We start from the raw sequence: 18793 nt of genomic DNA, 5'->3' as shown, positions 1-18793 counted from the left end.
TCAGCGTGTAAAGAGAAAGGACGTAAGCCTAAGCTGAATACCCGTGATCTCCGATCTCTCAGACGGCACTGCACCAAGAATCATCATTCATCTATACCTGATATAACCACATGGGCTCAGGATTACTTTGGGAAACCTTTTTCAAGCACTACAATACAGACTTACATCCACAAATGGCAGTTAAAACTTTACTGTGCAAAAAGGAAGCCTTATATTAACTGTGTCCAGAAGCGCCGTCAACTCCTCTGGGCTCTGAGGCATCTGGGATGGACCATCACACAGTGGAAATGTGGATTGTGGTCAAATGAATCAGTATTCCAGGACTTTTTTGTAAGAAAAAAATGCTGTGTACTCCAAACCAAAAACAAATAGGACTACCCAGACTTTTACCAGCAACAAGTCCAAAAGCCAGGGCCTGTCATGGTATGGGGTTGTATCAGTACCCTTGGCAAAGGTAACTTACACTTCTGTGATGGCAGCATTAATGCAGAAAAGTACAATGAGATTTTAAAACCACATTCTGCACACATTACAAAGGCATGGCTGTGGAAGAAGAGGCTGCCTGTCCCCTCTGTCTCCAATAGAGAATGTGTGGTGAATCCCCAAACACATGGAAGAAGATTCTCTAGTCAAATGAGACTAAAATTGAACTTTTTGGCCATCATGGGAAATGCCATGTGTGGTGCAAACCCAACACCCCAAGAACACCATTCCTACAGTGAAGCATGGTGGTGGCAGCATTATGCTGTGGGGATATTTTTCATCTGCAGGGACAGGAAAGTTGGTCAAGACTGAAGGAACGCTGGATGGCACTAAATATAGGGCAATTCTGGAGGAAAACCTGTTTGAGTCAGCCAGAGGTTTGAGACTGGGACAAAGGTTCATGTTCCAGCATGACAATGACCCTAAATATACTGCTAAAGCTACACTGGAAACATTTAAATGTTTTGGAATGGCCTAATCAAAGCCCAGACCTCAATCCAATTGAGACTCTGTGGCATAACTTGAAGATTGCTGTACAGTAACGCAACCCATCTAACTTGAAGGGGTTGGAGCAGTTTTGCCTTGAGGAATGGGCAAAAATCCCAGTGGCTAGATGCAGGGGCGCAGATAGGATTTTTGAACTGGGGGGGACTGAGCTGTCAGCAAATGATTCCATTTTGTGTATATATATATATATATATATATATATATATATATATATATATATGTATATATATATTTATATACTACCGTTCAAAAGAAATGTCCTTATTTTTGAAAGAAAAGCACTGTTCTTTTCAATGAAGATCACTTTAAACTAATCAGAAATCCACTCTATACATTGCTAATGTGGTAAATGACTATTCTAGCTGCAAATGTCTGGTTTTTGGTGCAATATCTCCATAGGTGTATAGAGGCCCATTTCCAGCAACTCTCACTCCAGTGTTCTAATGGTACAATGTGTTTGCTCATTGCCTCAGAAGGCTAATGGATGATTAGAAAACCCTTGTACAATCATGTTAGCACCGCTGAAAACAGTTTAGCTCTTTAGAGAAGCTATAAAACTGACCTTCCTTTGAGCAGATTGAGTTTCTGGAGCATCACATTTGTGGGGTCGATTAAATGCTCAAAATGGCCAGAAAAATGTCTTGACTATATTTTCTATTCATTTTACAACTTATGGTGGTAAATAAAAGTGTGACTTTTCATGTAAAACACGAAATTGTCTGGGTGACCCCAAACTTTTGAACGGTAGTGTGTATACATGTTATTTCACCTCCCTCACTGCCATCACCAGGAACTACCTGCAGGCCAGGACAATGATAACATTTTAACATAGCCTATGGAAATCCAAAGTTTACACATTATCATCACGCACAGAAATTGCAAAACTAGTTTTAAAACAGCTAAGTTCCAACTGTTAAACATAGCGAGAGGCTGGGCTACGCGTGTGTGTGTAAAGTGTAAACCAGTGCATCCTGACTTTCTAACTCTGCCTGTGTGTTGCGTGAGCGGCAGTCAGTCAACAACTCTTCGCAAAGTTTCCTTATGAAACACTATGCTCGCTGAAATTATGGCAGGGAACGCCAGATTAAACATTAAAACTGCCTTCTGAGCACTGTATCTACAGGCTACCACCGAAAGAAGGAGGCTACCAGAAAGGCATCTCTACTCCGTACGATTTTACTTTCACTACGACATTACTTTGAACAGACTATCAAAAAATTGCAAGGTGATATGATAAAGTAAGGCACAGTTTACTTACAGTCTTTTTTTTTTAAACGATGCAGTCGTTTTCTGCCTTTTGGCACCCTTCATCATGCCGTGTTGGGGTCCTGAACTAGGAGGCGCTGTCCCCGATATGCCTGTCAAACTTGTGGGTAACCATAGCAACCAAGCTCGAGCTCGCAACCTGTGCAGTCTGCGCAGTTGCAACTATGTATGTACTGCTGTGCACCTCAATAAACCGAATGGTAATTAGTCTTTTGATTTTTCCGTGAGGTTTGCCTTATGCAAAGAAAGACAGCATAGACGTTTTTTCCTCCCTATAAGTGGGGGGGACCGAACGAGGTGAATTTAAATCTGGGTGGGACGAATCCCCCCCCGTCCCCCCCTCTATCTGCGCCCGTGGCTAGATGTGCTAAGCTAATAGAGACATACCCCAAGAGACTTGCAACTGTAATTGCAGGAAAAGGTGGCTCTACAAAGTATTGACTTGGGGGTGGGGGTGTTTGAATACCTATGCACACTCCAGATTTCTGTTTTTTTTCATCTTATTGTTTGTGTCACAATAAAACAACAATTTTCACATTTAAAGTTAAAAATGTGTCAATCAAATGGTGCTAACCCTCCAAAAATCCATTTTAATTCCAGCTTGTAATGCAACAAAACAGGACAAACACAAGGGGGGGGGGGGGGGGGGATACTTTTGCAAGACACTGTACATTATCTCATCTCATCTCATCTCATCATCTCTAGCCGCTTTATCCTGTTCTACAGGGTCGCAGGCAAGCTGGAGCCTATCCCAGCTGACTACGGGCGAAAGGCGGGGTACACCCTGGACAAGTCGCCAGGTCATCACAGGGCCGACACATAGACACAGACAACCATTCACACTCACATTCACACCTACGGTCAATTTAGAGTCACCAGTTAACCTAACCTGCATGTCTTTGGACTGTGGGGGAAACCGGAGCACCCGGAGGAAACCCACGCGGACACGGGGAGGACATGCAAACTCCACACAGAAAGGCCCTCGCCGGCCACGGGGCTCGAACCCGGACCTTCTTGCTGTGAGGCGACAGCGCTAACCGCTACACCACCGTGCCGCCCGAGTGTGATAGTAATATTGATTATTTTCCAATAACAGCATATTTTAAAGTGTTGTATTTCTTTTATACCATACAGAACATCTTGAGCCACAAAGAAGAGTTGGTAGGAGAAGAGAGAATGTTGTGTATTCAGCTTGCAAGAAAACACATAAATCAACACAGTTGAAGCCTGAAAGAGATGAAAATGAAATCAAGTTAAAACTAAATACATTTCATAGCAGATGGGGTGATGAGCATTCCCGCGAAGGCGTCCATCATCTGCCTAAATTAATACAAGGAAACAACTGAGGTGTAACTCATTAGTGCGGGGAAAAATATGAACATCACATTTCAACCCAATAATTTAAGAGACAGCTTACAAACAGAATGCAGATTTAATCTGCTGCAGATTTCTTACGTGTAAACCGAGTTAATATTATCCGTTAATAACACAAAATCTCATCTCATCTCATTATCTGTAGCCGCTTTATCCTTCTACAGGGTCGCAGGCAAGCTGGAGCCTATCCCAGCTGACTACGGGCGAAAGGCGGGGTACACCCTGGACAAGTCGCCAGGTCATCACAGGGCTGACACATAGACACAGACAACCATTCACACTCACATTCACACCTACGCTCAATTTAGAGTCACCAGTTAACCTAACCTGCATGTCTTTGGACTGTGGGGGAAACCGGAGCACCCGGAGGAAACCCACGCGGACACGGGGAGAACATGCAAACTCCACACAGAAAGGCCCTCGCCGGCCCCGGGGCTCGAACCCAGGACCTTCTTGCTGTGAGGCGACAGCGCTAACCACTACACCACCGTGCCGCCATAACACAAAATAACAATAATAAAAAGAAGAAACAGTAGTTTGGGTGATTTATGCCCACTGGAGCCTCAGATTCCTGTTCTTTACTGACAGGATTGTAAAGCAGTGTAATCATCTGCTGTTGTAGCCCACTGGCTTCAATATTATGCATTCTGAAATGCTTTTCTGCTCACCACAATTGTAGAGTGTTTATTTGATTTACCACAGCCTTCCTGACAACTCAAACCCATCTGGTCTCTCTTATCAACAGTTTGTTTCCTCCTGGAGAACTGTCTGCTTTTGGTACAATTCTGTACAAACTCTTGAGAATGTTGTGCAGAAAATCTTAAAGAGACCAGCAGTTTCTGAAATACTCAAACAAGGCCATCTGATACCAACAAGCATGCCACAAAGTTTTTGAGATCACATTTTTGCCCAATTCTGATGTTTGTATTTATTTATTTTAATTTATTTCAGCTTTAATTTAATATATCAGAATTCCAGTGGGTCAAAAGTTCACATACACCAAGTTGACTGTCACTTTAAACAGGCTGGAAGATTCCAGAAATTGATGTATTGACTTTAAGAAGGGGCGGCACGGTGGTGTAGTGGTTAGCGCTGTCGCCTCACAGCAAGAAGGTCCTGGGTTCGAGCCCCGGGGCCGGCGAGGGCCTTTCTGTGTGGAGTTTGCATGTTCTCCCCGTGTCCGCATGGGTTTCCTCCGGGTGCTCCGGTTTCCCCCACAGTCCAAAGACATGCAGGTTAGGTTAACTGGTGACTCTAAATTGACCGTAGGTGTGAATGTGAGTGTGAATGGTTGTCTGTGTCTATGTATCAGCCCTGTGATGACCTGGCGACTTGTCCAGGGTGTACCCCGCCTTTCGCCCGTAGTCAGCTGGGATAGGATCCAGCTTGCCTGCGACCCTGTAGAAGGATAAAGCGGCTAGAGATAATGAGATGAGATGAGACTTTAAGAAGTGGACAGCACGGTGGTGTAGTGGTTAGTACTGTCGCCTCACAGCAAGAAGGTCTGGGTTCGAGCCCCGTGGCCGGCGAGGGCCTTTCTGTCCGGAGTTTGCATGTTCTCCCGGTGTCCGCGTGGGTTTCCTCCGGGTGCTCCAGTTTCCCCCACAGTCCAAAGACATGCAGGTTAGGTTAACTGGTGACTCTAGATTGACCGTAGGTGTGAATGTGAGTGTGAATGGTTGTCTGTGTCAGCCCTGTGATGACCTAGCGACTTGTCCAGGGTGTACCCCGCCTTTCGCCCGTAGTCAGCTGGGATAGGCTCCAACTTGCCGGTGACCCTGTAGAACAGGATAAAGCAGCTACAGATAATGAGATGAGATGAGACTTTAAGAAGCTTCTGATTGGCCAATTGTCAGAATTATGAGTTAATTGTGATTGCACATGTGGCTGTAAAAGGGCCTACGTTTAGAGCCAATGCCTTTTTGCCTTTGATACTATGGAAAAATCCAATGAGCTGAGCCAAAATCTCAGCACAACCATATGTACAAACAATGATGCAAACATAAAAATGTTGGGACTACATGGACACTGCATTGTTCAGGAAAGAGGTACAAATTAAAGGTTCAACTGAATTAGCGACAACAATGGAACTAGGAACGGGCTTGGAGACATTAGGTATCAAAGTATGTACATCCACCATAAAGAGAGTCCCACATCACCATGGCCTGAAAAGCTGTCATGCAAGGAAAAAGTCCTGACTAAATTTGTCAGGTGATCACCAGCCTTCTGGAAGAGTGTTGTCTCATCAGATGAAATAAAAAATTGAAATGTTTGGCTATAATGATCACCAGTACGTATGGAAGAAAAAGGGTGAGGCTTTTAATCCAAAGAACTCGATCCCAACTGTGAAGCATGGGGGTGGAAGCATCATGTTGTGGGAGTGTTTTGCTGGAAAAGGGACTGGTGCACTTCAGAAAATAGACATGAGCCAGAAATTTTAAACTTGATCACAAATGGGTCTTCCATCAGGACAGTGATCATCTCCAAAGTTGGAACAATATGGTTTAAAGACAACAAAGGGAAAGTATTGGAGTGGCCATCACAAAGCCCTGATTTGAATTCTGTTTAAAAAAAAAAAGTGGACTGAACTGAAAAAGCATGGCTGAGTAAAGAGGCCCAGAAACCTGCTTGAGTTACCAGTTCTGTCAGGAAGAATGGGCTACAATTCTGGCAAAGTATTGTGAGAAGTTTATGGATGTCTACCCCAAGCATTTGATTCAGGTTCAAGCAATTTAAAGGCAATGCCACCAAACTGCATGTGAAAATCCATCCATCCATTATCTATAGCCGCTTATCCTGTACAGGGTCACAAGCAAGCTGGAGCCTATCCCAGCTGACTATGGGTGAGAGGCGGGGTACACCCTGGACAAGCCACCAGGTTATCACAGGGCTGATACAGAGACAAACAACCATTCACACCTATGGTCAATTTAGAGCCACCAATTAGCCTAACCTGCATGTCTTTGGACTGTGGGGGAAACTGGAGCACCCGGAGGAAACCCACACAGACACAGGGAGAACATGCAAACTCCACACAGAAAGGTCTCCAGCGGCCGCTGGGCTCGAACCCAGGACCTTCTTGTTGTGAGGCAACAGTGCTAACCACTATACCACCATGCCACCCCATGTGAAAATCCATCCATCCATCCATCCATTATCTGTAGCCACTTATCCTGTTCTGCAGGCAAGCTGGAGCCTATCCCAGCTGACTATGGGCGAGAGGCGGGGTACACCCTGGACAAGTCGCCAGGTCATCGTAGGGCTAACACAGAGACAAACAACCATTCACACCTACAGTGGTGCTTGAAAGTTTGTGAACCCTTTAGAATTTTTTATATTTCTGCATAAATAGGACCTAAAACATCATTAGATTTTCACACAAGTCCTAAAAGTAGATAAAGAGAACCCAGTTAAACAAATGAGACAAAAATATTATACTTGGTCATTTATTTATTGAGGAAAATGATCCAATATTGCATATCTGTGAGTGGCAAAAGTATGTGAACCTCTAGGATTAGCAGTTAATTTGAAGGTGATATTAGAGTCGGGTGTTTTCAATCAATGGGATGACAATCAGGTGTGAGTGGGCACCATGTTTTATTTAAAGAACAGGGATCTATCAAAGTCTGATCTTCACAACACGTTCGTGGAAGTGTATCATGGCACGAACAAAGGAGATTTCTGAAGACCTCAGAAAAAGCGTTGTTGATGCTCATCAGGCTGGACAAGGTTATAAAACCATCTCTAAAGAGTTTGGACTCCACCAATCCACAGTCAGACAGATTGTGTACAAATGGAGGAAATTCAAGACCATTGTTACCCTCCCCAGGGGTGGTCGACCAACAAAGATCACTCCAAGAGCAAGGTGCGTAATAGTCGGCGAGGTCACAAAGGACTCCAGGGTAACTTCTAAGCAACTGAAGGCCTAATTGTTAATTATGGTGTGCATGGCAGGGTTGCATGGAGAAATCCACTGCTCTCCAAAAAGAACATTGCTGCTCACCTGCAGTTTGTTAAAGATCACGTGGACAAGCCAGAAGGCTATCGGAAAAACGTTTTGTGGACGGATGAGACCAAAATAGAACCTTTTGGTTTAAATGAGAAGCGTTATATTTGGAGAAAGGAAAACACTGCATTCCAGCATAAGAACCTTATCCCATCTGTGAAACATGGTGGTGGTAGTATCATGGTTTGGGCCTGTTTTGCTGCATCTGGGCCAGGACGGCTTGCCATCATTGATGGAACAATGAATTCTGAATTATACCAGCGAATTCTAAAAGAAAATGTCAGGACATCTGTCCATGAACTGAACCTCAAGAGAAGGTGGGTCATGCAGCAAGACAGCGACCCTAAACACACAAGTCGTTCTACCAAAGAATGATTAAAGAAGAATAAAGTTAATGTTTTGGAATGGCCAAGTCAAAGTCCTGACCTTAATCCAATCGAAATAATGTGGAAGGACCTGAAGCGAGCAGTTCATGTGAGGAAACCCACCAACATCCCAGAGTTGAAGCTGTTCTGTATGGAGGAATGGGCTAAAATTCCTCCAAGCCGGTGTGCAGGACTGATCAACAGTTACCGCAAACGTTTAGTTGCAGTTATTGCTGCACAAGGGGGTCACACCAGATACTGAAAGCAAAGGTTCACATACTTTTGCCACTCACAGATATGTAATATTGGATCATTTCCCTCAATAAATAAATGACCAAGTATAATATTTTTGTCTCATTTGTTTCACTGGGTTCTCTTTGTCTACTTTTAGGACTTGTGTGAAAATCTGATGTTTTAGGTCATATTTATGCAGAAATATAGAAAATTCTAAAGGGTTCACAAACTTTCAAGTACCACTGTGTGTGCGCGCTCATTGCTCGTGTGTATTCACTGCTTCAGATGGGTTAAATGCAGAGAAGAATTTCGCAAGTATATGTGCAATGAATAAAATTGCTCTTGTTCTAAATTCATTGACTGGGTACTTAGTCATAAAGGTAGAGTAGTGAAACACCACCATCTTCTGTCGAAAAATTGAACTACTTGTGCATCTCTGTACCGTACATCAAATGTTTCAAATATGTAATACACTTGTTTTTTTAATGTGCAAATAAACAACTCAATACATTATCCAAATATTGTGCTAAAGAACACATTTTTGAAATTAGATTTCTTTCAAAGTTTTTTTTTTCTAGATAATCAAGAAAACGCAAAGGTGTAGTGTTTAAAGTATTGTAATTGACTGAGGTTACAGATCATGACATGGAGATGAGAAATTAGGCACAATAAATACAACTGCTTTAACAAATGTAAAAGGCTGGGAATATGATATTTTATATATAATTATATAAAAAAACAGATGCAGAAAAAAAGGATGTACTAAAAACTCTAGACGCTTAGGAAAAAGGGGGAAAACCTGTTATCACTCACATTTCTAATGACAAACAAGAAAATCTGATTACATGTACAAAAGAGGCTTTTTTTTGCAGAATGGGCATGACTGATTATTTTTGTCACAAGAACTTGATGTTTTATTAAAAAGAAAAAAAAAGGGGGCAAACAAATACTGACTTATGGTAATAGCACTCGTCTGAAAGCTCTCATTAGCAAAAGCTTAAGAGCTTTGGTGGCCTTCAGTGTCAGAACATGGACCCTGACTTGAGTCTTTTATGCAGAATAGAGCGAGTTCACACCTGAAGTGATCTGGAGATTTCTTCAGAAACGATTCTGTTTAAAAATAAAAAATGCTACGTGGTCAATTTAATAAAAAAAAATAATAATAATCTTATCCACGGTGTGCATTGACAGTTTATTGATTTGGTAAATTAACAGAATTATTCAAGCCCTCTGTGTGCACGTGTGTATCAAAAAAAAAAGACAAGACTACATAAACTGACATGTAACAAAGACAAGGCTCCAGCAAAATATCTGCACTGCTACACTGTAGTGAAATTAAAGAATACGATTCGGGTTTTATTCCGGAAGCAAATTTCACAAGAAGCTGGTCATCTACTCACAACAGCACAAAGAAAACTTGAAACCATAGAATATAAAAGTTCAGTGTCTGTAGTGGGAGGTTCAGTTCTCTTTGTTCTTTAAAAAAAAAGATCCTTCATGTTTTGGTCTCTTCATTTGATTCCAAGTCTTGAACCAGTGTCTGTGGTGTGTTAATACATTTCCCACAGATCTCCGACAGACTCTCCCTTTCTGGTTGATTTAAGCCAAGCTCCTTTGTCGTGGCTTGATTCTTGGATACAACTGTTGAGGGGCAAAAAAAAAAAAGAAAGAAAGAAAACCTCCATTACTGAGAAACAGCAAACATATTCTCTAACCAATAATTAAACATGTTCCATATTTACGCACTTTATTTTATAGCCAAGCTGATGCCCTTTTTTAATTTTGGCACACAAACAGAACAGAGCCATTACGAGCTATTCGTAATTGCAAATTATTAATTGTGGAGTCTCGGACATGGGCGAGGTCAGAATATTTTCAAATTATAAAATGACCAATAATTATACCGTAAAAAGTTCTGAAAATGTTCATCAATGACCACTGGTGTGGGTTCAACATTTGGCTCAGGTCATTTCAATTTTAGTCATGTTGGCAAACAAATAAAAAGGTTATAAAAAATGTACTCTCATACAGTTGTGGTCAGAAGTTTACATACAGTGATATGAATGTCATCTTGGATATGAATGTCACGGCAATATTTGGGCTTTCAGTAATTTCTTTGAACTGTTCTTTTTCTGTGGCATGTATGTGTACAGCATACATCTTTAATAAAAATAAAAAACCCATAACACTAGAATTTGGTGCACAAGTTTTAATTTTCTTTGGGTTTTCTGAAATCAACACAGGTTCAAAAATATACATACAGCCTCAACCTTATATTTGGGTAAAAATGTCTCTTCGTAAGATTCACCTTGACCAAACATTTTTGTTTACCATGAGCAAGCTTCTGGTAGAATTCTGGTTGGATATTTCATGACTCTTCATGGTAGAATTGGTAGAGTTCAATTATTATTATTTTTTCTTGGCACGGACTCTACTTATAAGCACGGCCCATATATTTTCAATAGAGTTGAAGTCAGGACTTGTTTTAAGCTTAACGTTAGTGTTACGAACCCATAAAATTGAAAAAATGGGAACACAACATAAGAAGCCCAGGAGACGGCGATTTCAAAAGTAAAATTTTTTTTTTTAATGCTCTTGGAGAAAAGGTTAACAAAAAGGCGTCAATAACGGCCTGCGAGTCGTAAAATTCAACTTAAACAATCCCTCCAAAAAAACGAAATAAACAAGGGATTCTTACACACACGTTTTGAAAAAGGAAAAAATAAAACAGCGTCTTACCAAAAATACAAAAGCGGCTACAAAAGCATTATTTAACAAAAATAGAGTGGGTCAAAGCCCCAGAATGTGCCCACTAGCTGGAAGAGACAGTGTCGCAGGCGAGGCTCAAAAAGCGAAAGAGCAGAGGATCCGAGAGCTGAGAGAATCCACTCAGGAAGACTGGAGTCTTTTATTGGCGGCACCGGCCAATCGGGTGGCTCTGGCACCCAAGGCGCACCTGCAGCGAATCACTCTTAAGAAAAAAAAAAAAAAAAAAACAGCAACCACATGGGCAAACAGTAGACGCAACGCAGCATCTAGGCTACGTAACAGTTAGCCTGCTTTATCCTCCACAACCAGCTCTGATGCGTTTTTGGGTTCATTGTCCTGTTGTGACTCCCAAGTCATGTTCAAGTTTCTGATGGTTTATGCTGAAGAATTCTGAGGTAGTCCTCCTTCCTCATTATTCCATCCACTTTGTACAATGAACCAGTTCCACTGACAGCAAAACAGACCCAGAACATGATGATCCTACCACCACCACCAGCTGGTACAGTGTCCCTCTGTACATGGTGGTCATTGTGGCCAAACAACTCAATCTTTATCTCATCTGACCATACAGCTATCCTCCAGAAGGCTTTTTCTTTGTCCGTGTGGTCAGCTCAAACTTTAGTTAAGCTTGAAGATGTCAATTTTGGAGCAGGGGGTTATTTCTTGGATAGCAGCCTCTTAGTCCATGGTGATCTGAACCGTAGACAGTGATCCATCAGCTTCCAGTTCATGGCAGGGCTGTGCCATGGTGGTTCCCAGGTTGTTCCTGACCAACCAAACCAACTTCCTTTCAGCTGAGGGTGACAGTTTGGGTTTTCTTGAAGCAAAGTGGCTTGGCAAAGTGATTACACCTCACAATAACTTGGGTACAATTGTTTGAACTGATCTTGGAATTTGCAGTTGTTTAGAAATGGCTCCAAGAGACATTCCGGAGTTGTGTACATCTGTGATCCTCTTTCTCAGATCTGCACTGAGCTCCTTGGACTTTCCCATTTTACTGTGTGTTGGTCAATCCAATGAGTGCTGTAAGCAAACCCTTTTTATGAAGGCACAGAGAAGCTACCAGCTGTAGTCAATCATGATCACTAATAGGAAGTTAAGAGACCTCGGCCTTGGCAAGATAAGAGACATTTTGGAAGTTTCAGCACCTCTGAATTAATAATCTAAGTGAGCGTATGTAAATTTTTGACCCTGTATGTATAATTTTGACCGGGTGTTGAATTCAGAAAACTCAAAGAAAATTAAAACTTGTGCACCAAATTCTAGTGTTTTTTTTTTTAATTAAAGCTGTATGTTGTACATTCTGCCACAGAAAAAGAACAGTTCAAAGAAATTACTGAAAGCCCAAATATTGCCATGACATTCATATCCAAGATGACATTCAGGTCACTGTATGTCAACTTCTGATCACAACTGTCCATGATCAAAATGTTCAGGTCATTCTAATCAGCGTGACAAAGCATTTAAAAAAAAATTAGTTATAACAATAAACAGGTCTTCATCATAATGCAACACAAAGTTGCTTTAAGTGTCTGTGATCATGCGCATATACACACAGACACGCTTGCAATCAAGCAGAAGTGTTTGTGTATTTTTATTTCTTCCCCCCCAATCAACACTATTTTTGTTTTTTTGCTCCCAACTGAAATTACATTAAACTGCTATTAAATTAAAAAGAGGCAGCTTGGCTCAACAGAACATCCATTACTACACAGTAAAGAGAACATGAGCATATAAAGTGCCCAGTTCTGATCCTCACCCCGAGTAAGTTCCTGGGAATGTAGCCCTCCTTGTCCCCCATGCGTGCCCACCACCACTCAATCTCGTCCTCATCCTCTCTCCTCACCACGGTCATACAGTCTCCTTCTCGGAACTGCAGCTCGTCATCTTCTTCACTCATGTAGTCCCACAGTGCGTATACCACGCCCCGGTTCATGATACCCATTTTCTCTTGCACTCCTGTGGAAATGGATTCACAAAATCATTCCACCAGTCAATACCAAGGAACTCGTCTGATCCCATACACAATTGGAGGTTTGGAATAAAAATAAAATGAATTAATTAAATAATAATGACGTGAACGCTTGCTCTGTTCACACCTCGCATCAACATGTGTCCTGGGTGATCAGATCACAACTGGACACATTGCCATTCACACGTGGCATTATGAACGTGTCTCCAGTGACCACTTGTGATCAGATTTCATACTTCGTTTCTGCTGGAGAAAGCCAGTCACATACGTTTATTTTTTCTTTTTTAAATCTCTGCTCTTTTAGCACCGGCTTTATCCATTAGCCTAACGGCAGAGAGCGCCACTGTTCAGCGACATTTCCAAACTGTCTCGCTGAACGTGGTTTGAGTGATCAGATCACAATCGATGCTCAAAAACCCGCATGTCCGATCGTCGGAGACGACTGAAGTCTGTGCAAGGATGAGTAAAACTTTATCGGTAATTGTCCGATCGGATGACAAAAGTTAGCGCTGGCAACCTAAGCAACCGCTCCGTGATGCAGACCTGAACTGTCAGTCCGGCAGCAGCATATTTTTTTTTTCTCCGTGCTTCCACAGAAGGCGGTCTCATTTTCTGCTCTCCCTCTCCCTCATTTTTTCCCTGCTTGTGCTTCTGTGTCTTGTCTCGTCTGCTGTACTTTTGCAGAGACTCTCCCTGCATTACTTTCTAAACTAAGAAAAAAGCATGGAATTGATAAACTGGTCTCCTAACGAAATTGACACAGTTTGGGTTCGGGGGAACCCGTCTGTCCTGCCGGAACGTTTGCGGCTGGTTACACGATGGACGCGTGGGAGCGGTTGCGGGTCGTGTGCCTGGCGATTCTTTCTGTGGAGGACATTGAAGATATCTACCTATTCGGAACCATGATTACAGGACTTTTGCTGATTGGATTAGGCATTGCCCTGGTATATCGAGGAAATCAGACAACGGTGACAGCTGTTCAAAGCCCCACAAAGCTGCCCGATATGATTGGAGTGGTGGGCAAAGCTGTTGGCACTCGGACTGTGGACATTCAGAACTTTAACCACAAAATGGTTGTTATCTCGGAGCAGCTTTCAGCTTTGCAAGGAATACGTTTTTCGGAGATCAATTTGAATAGAATGGACGGAATGGACAGATATGGACGAGCGGTGTGGATGTGCAAAGACTGCGTCTAGAAAGACCAAACAATTCATATCTTATCGACATTCGGCGCCCTGAGACAGCACCGGCCTTGGTTCAGGCCGTTGCTGAGGTAACATTTCCCCCTGAAGGTCACTGCCGGGAGACACTCTCACATTCCTTCTCTAACTTTCCGCGGTCGCCATTTTTACCCCCAGTGTGACAAGCGGGTGCGTGACCAGCGCCTTCATGGCTGCAGGAGCGGACGGCTGCTTACTTGTGCTGGATTACCTCCTCCCCTCCCCCCTCCTACCCTTGATTCCCCCCCTCAAGTCCCGTGTTTAAAGTGTACTTATGTTGTTGTTTGTGTTATTGTGTGCTTGTGCGGAGGTTTTTAAATGCTTCCACACTGTACTCCTGACAGGAGCATAGTGTGGGGGTGTTCTTTTTTTCCTTATCTTTCCTCATGTTACTACTGTGTTTCTTTTATCCCTGTCTTCCTGTCCTGTTCCCCTCTGTAAGAACAGGTTGATGGCCAATTTCACTGGTAACAGTGACAATAAAGGGTTCATTCATTCATTCATATTTCCATTATTATTATTCTGTAAAGGGGGCGGCACGGTGGTGTAGTGGTTAGCGCTGTCGCCTCACAGCAAGAAGGTCCTGGGTTCGAGCCCCGGGGCCGGCGAGGGCCTTTCTTTGTGGAGTTTGCATGTTCTCCCCGTGTCCGCGTGGGTTTCCTCCGGGTGCTCCGGTTTCCCCCACAGTCCAAAGACATGCAGGTTAGGTTAACTGGTGACTTTAAATTGACCGTAGGTGTGAATGTGAGTGTGAATGGTTGTCTGTGTCTATGTGTCAGCCCTATGATGACCTGGCGACTTGTCCAGGGTGTACCCCGCCTTTCGCCCGTAGTCAGCTGGGATAGGCTCCAGCTTGCCTGCGACCCTGTAGAAGGATAAAGCGGCTAGAGATAATGAGATGAGACATACGGGACACGCTGATTGGCTGTTCCCATACTGAAGCCAAGCAGAGATGTCCGGCGTCTGTTGCTGCTGTTCGAAGAAAACTACAGCTAAAAAAAGCTCTACTACCAGATTACTTGGGCAATCGTAGTCAGAAAGAAGCGAGGGGGGGAATTCAACTGCATTCTGTCCTCTGCAAAATAAAATAAAGCTCTGGGCAAGTGGAATTGTTTTTCAGGCACTGCTTGCCCAATGGACAAGTCAGGCCGGGGGATTTTTTTTTTTCAACGACTGACAATGAGCTGCATTTGTATTTGGCACTGACCACTTATGATCCCATTACCAAGGATACATGCTCATATCAGGTGTGAACAGGGCCTTGGTGCAACCAGCACGTCTTTGTTGTCATCATTAACTGATATAGAAAAAGCCTTCAGGTATAACCCTAGTTTCACAAGGAGTAAATGAAAGTGAGGGAACAAAAGAAGAAGAAAACTGACAGGAATAAAGATGTGATATTATGCAGTGAGATGAGCACACACACACACACCATAGAGGAACTGTGAGCACTGGGTGTAGCCCTCCTCCATCTCCTCACACTTATCCGCAGCCGTCTGCATGTCGCTGTATGTGGCAGCAAACACAGCCGCCCCAGACTCCACAAGGAACTTGCACACCTGCACGTTATTACAGGAAGCGGCACAGTGCAGCGGAGTCCTGGTGGACAAACACGACATTCAGAAAGAGGCGTTATTTTACTGTCATGGCCATGCGCTTGAATTAAACTACCGAATTAGACCTACGTGCTACACACGGTAAGCTCGAGCACAATTCATCAACTTGATTCATTTAAAAACATACGTGACGCACGACTGTATTCGTAAACGGCCTCGGCACGAAGCGTTAGAATGAAAAACACTGCTGATGGAGAAGAACGGATTCAAATAATGATCTGGTAATTCGAGCTCACCAGCCGTCGCTGTCGGCAGCGTTAACGTTGACTCCAAACTGTACGAGGAATTTGACGATCTCAGTGTGTCCGGCACAGACGGCATTGTGGAGAGCCGTGATCCCTTCATCGTTAGGCTGACTGGGGTCCTCAACCTATAGAACAAAAACCACAAAACCTTTAGTTTTAAAAATAAATAAATAAATAAATAAATAAAGGGGGGAGCCTATACACAAAAAAACCCCTAACTCAAATATTCCGTATATAATAAACATACACAGTATAAAAACACACTGCAGACATATGCACACTATGGTCTGATGCAAAATTTAAGAAAAATAAATCCAGCAATGCTCCAGTTGATAAACACGGGCACAAATATATTGAAACGACAGTAAAGTATACAGATATGGCAAGGAAAAAATCAATAACTAACCTCGTAGATAATTCTCTGCACCAGGTCAAACTCTCCCTCCAGAGAAGAGTCCAGAAGCAAAGCCAAGGGGTTGAATTTCACCCTCATGCTATGGCTGATGCGCTCTGATCCAACTTTGCGCAAATTCGTCCTTTTGCCCTGAGAAAAGCAGACGCGTCGTTTAAAGGATGTTCATTCGTCGCTGTTTAAAGGGTATTCCAAACACGCTGGAAAAAAAAGCCTTTACTTTGTGCTCTGCAAGCTTAACCTTCAGCGTCTGAACTGGTTTTGGTCCTGCACCCTGAACACAAAAACCTGTGGCAACTGGAACCGGGCGTTTGCGTGGATTTCACTTTAATACGCTTATACAAGCCGATTATGGCTCGAAGAAAGAACTCTTTCAGGATTTCTTTTGCCGTAGAGCTCGTGAAGAAATACGTACATGGGGACGACAGAAAAACGGGCCGTTTTATTTATTTCAGCCGCACAAGCCTCGGCTAAATTGAAGAGAATTTAAGCAGCTTTTTTGGCAGAAGGGACCTCTCTCAGCGGTCAGGTGTTTGCACATGGATAAAGTGCTTTATTCGAATGAATAGGGCCACTTGCGTAAATACAGCAGCAGTGGATCCGATTAGAGGGCAATAAATAGAATGCGCTCTATTTTTGAACAAAACAGACTCTATATTGGGATTAGTTACAAAGCCCAGGGCAAGGTTAGTCACTTTCACAAAAGAGGCCAAAAGGGAAATCATGTGACTGACATGTGGAATGTATTGAATAAACTAGCAAGTAAACAAATATTAAATCCTTACGCAATTTTTTTTTTTTTTTTTTGGGGGGGGGGTAGGAGGAGAACGGAACGGGACACGACACGCCCATGTCATAGCCATGGATTTGCTATAATAAAAGAATCAGCACTTGTTTTAATACTTGGCTGATTTATTTGTCTGTCAGTTCTAGTTAGAAATGATAGATTTTTTTTTAACTTATCTCTCATGAACGAGACCAGATGAATTTTTGCTGAATGTCAGCTTAATCACAGCCAATGACACCATTTATAAAAAAAAAACACTGAATGACTCATCACTGATGCACACAAGGAGACACTGTGGTGCAGTAAAAAGTAAGAGACAATTCGAAGGGATGTTAAAAAAGATCCAGATTCCAAGGTTGTACACTACCGTTCAAAAGTTTAGGGTCACCCAGACAATTTTGTGTTTTCCATGAAAAGTCACACTTTTATTTCCCACCATAAGTTGTAAAATGAATAGAAAATATAGTCGAGACATTTTTCTGGCCATTTTGAGCATTTAATCGACCCCACAAATGTGATGCTCCAGAAACTCAATCTGCTCAAAGGAAGGTCAGTTTTATAGCTTCTCTAAAGAGCTCAACTGTTTTCAGCGGTGCTAACATGATTGTACAAGGGTTTTCTAATCATCCATTAGCCTTCTGAGGCAATGAGCAAACACATTGTACCATTAGAACACTGGAGTGATAGTTGCTGGAAATGGGCCTCTATACTAGCCTGGGCCCGCCCATCCTAAGCGTGACGCAACATGAGGGCCTGTTGCGAGCTTAGTCTGGCCAGGCAAGCTATCTACAGCTCTTCCAAGCTCCCGAAAAATCGGGAACCAATCAACTTTGAGCATCTCCAACGGCCCTGGGTAGAGGCGTGTTCAAGGCAGTGATGTAGTAGAACTGCGACCGGAAGCCATAGATTGTTTACAAAATCTATGCCGGAAGCACTTCATTCACTAGAAACATAAAAAAAAAATTTCACTAGAAACATTACGAACATGGAGCAAGTTCTCATTGAAAACAGAGCAAAGAGCAGCCCTGGAGGTATTTATTGAAAGGAAGGACGTTTTCGCCTTGCTCCCGACCGGCTTCGGGAAGACTTTAATCTACCAGTTAGCCCCGTCGCGTCACATACGTCAGAGGAAAGAGTGATGTGATTGGTTTAAGCTTCGTCACAGCCTTTTCTGGCTTCGACCAGTAGCAAACTGAGGCATTTCAGGGAGGCGGGTCAACCACGGGCTCTGGGAAACGGTTGGGCTTAATAGCTTGGCCAGACCAATAGCTCGTAGAGCTTTGCAGTCGCGTTAGCCAGACTACCTCTATACACCTATGGAGATATTGCACCAAAAACCAGACATTTGCAGCTAGAATAGTCATTTACCACATTAGCAATGTATAGAGTGGATTTCTGATTAGTTTAAAGTGATCTTCATTGAAAAGAACAGTGCTTTTCTTTCAAAAATAAGGACATTTCAAAGTGACCCAAAACTTTTGAACGGTAGTGCATGTCCAGCCTTCATTTCATCAAGGTCTCCGCTGTTTTTATTCAT

The 18793-nt window shown here is 42.8% G+C and overlaps 1 protein-coding gene across 2 annotated transcripts in view; it reads right to left on the bottom strand.

The window, feature by feature from the left end:
• Positions 1-9413: 9413 nt before the first annotated feature.
• The window catches only part of tp53bp2a (tumor protein p53 binding protein, 2a), an 83913-nt gene continuing 74533 nt past the window's right edge, over positions 9414-18793 (bottom strand). For both annotated transcript variants that reach the window (XM_060916909.1, XM_060916908.1), the window contains exons 15-19: positions 16464-16601; positions 16049-16182; positions 15629-15795; positions 12764-12963; positions 9414-9876 (exon numbers count right to left, since the gene is read on the bottom strand). In XM_060916909.1, the coding sequence (XP_060772892.1) occupies positions 9835-9876; positions 12764-12963; positions 15629-15795; positions 16049-16182; positions 16464-16601 (681 nt within the window). In that variant the 3' untranslated portion in view covers positions 9414-9834. The remainder of the gene's footprint in view (positions 9877-12763; positions 12964-15628; positions 15796-16048; positions 16183-16463; positions 16602-18793) is intronic.

This window comes from Neoarius graeffei, chromosome 3, assembly GCF_027579695.1.
Source record: "Neoarius graeffei isolate fNeoGra1 chromosome 3, fNeoGra1.pri, whole genome shotgun sequence".
In the NCBI taxonomy this organism is placed as follows: Eukaryota; Metazoa; Chordata; class Actinopteri; order Siluriformes; family Ariidae; genus Neoarius; species Neoarius graeffei.
This window is presented reverse-complemented; position numbering and strand designations above follow the sequence as displayed.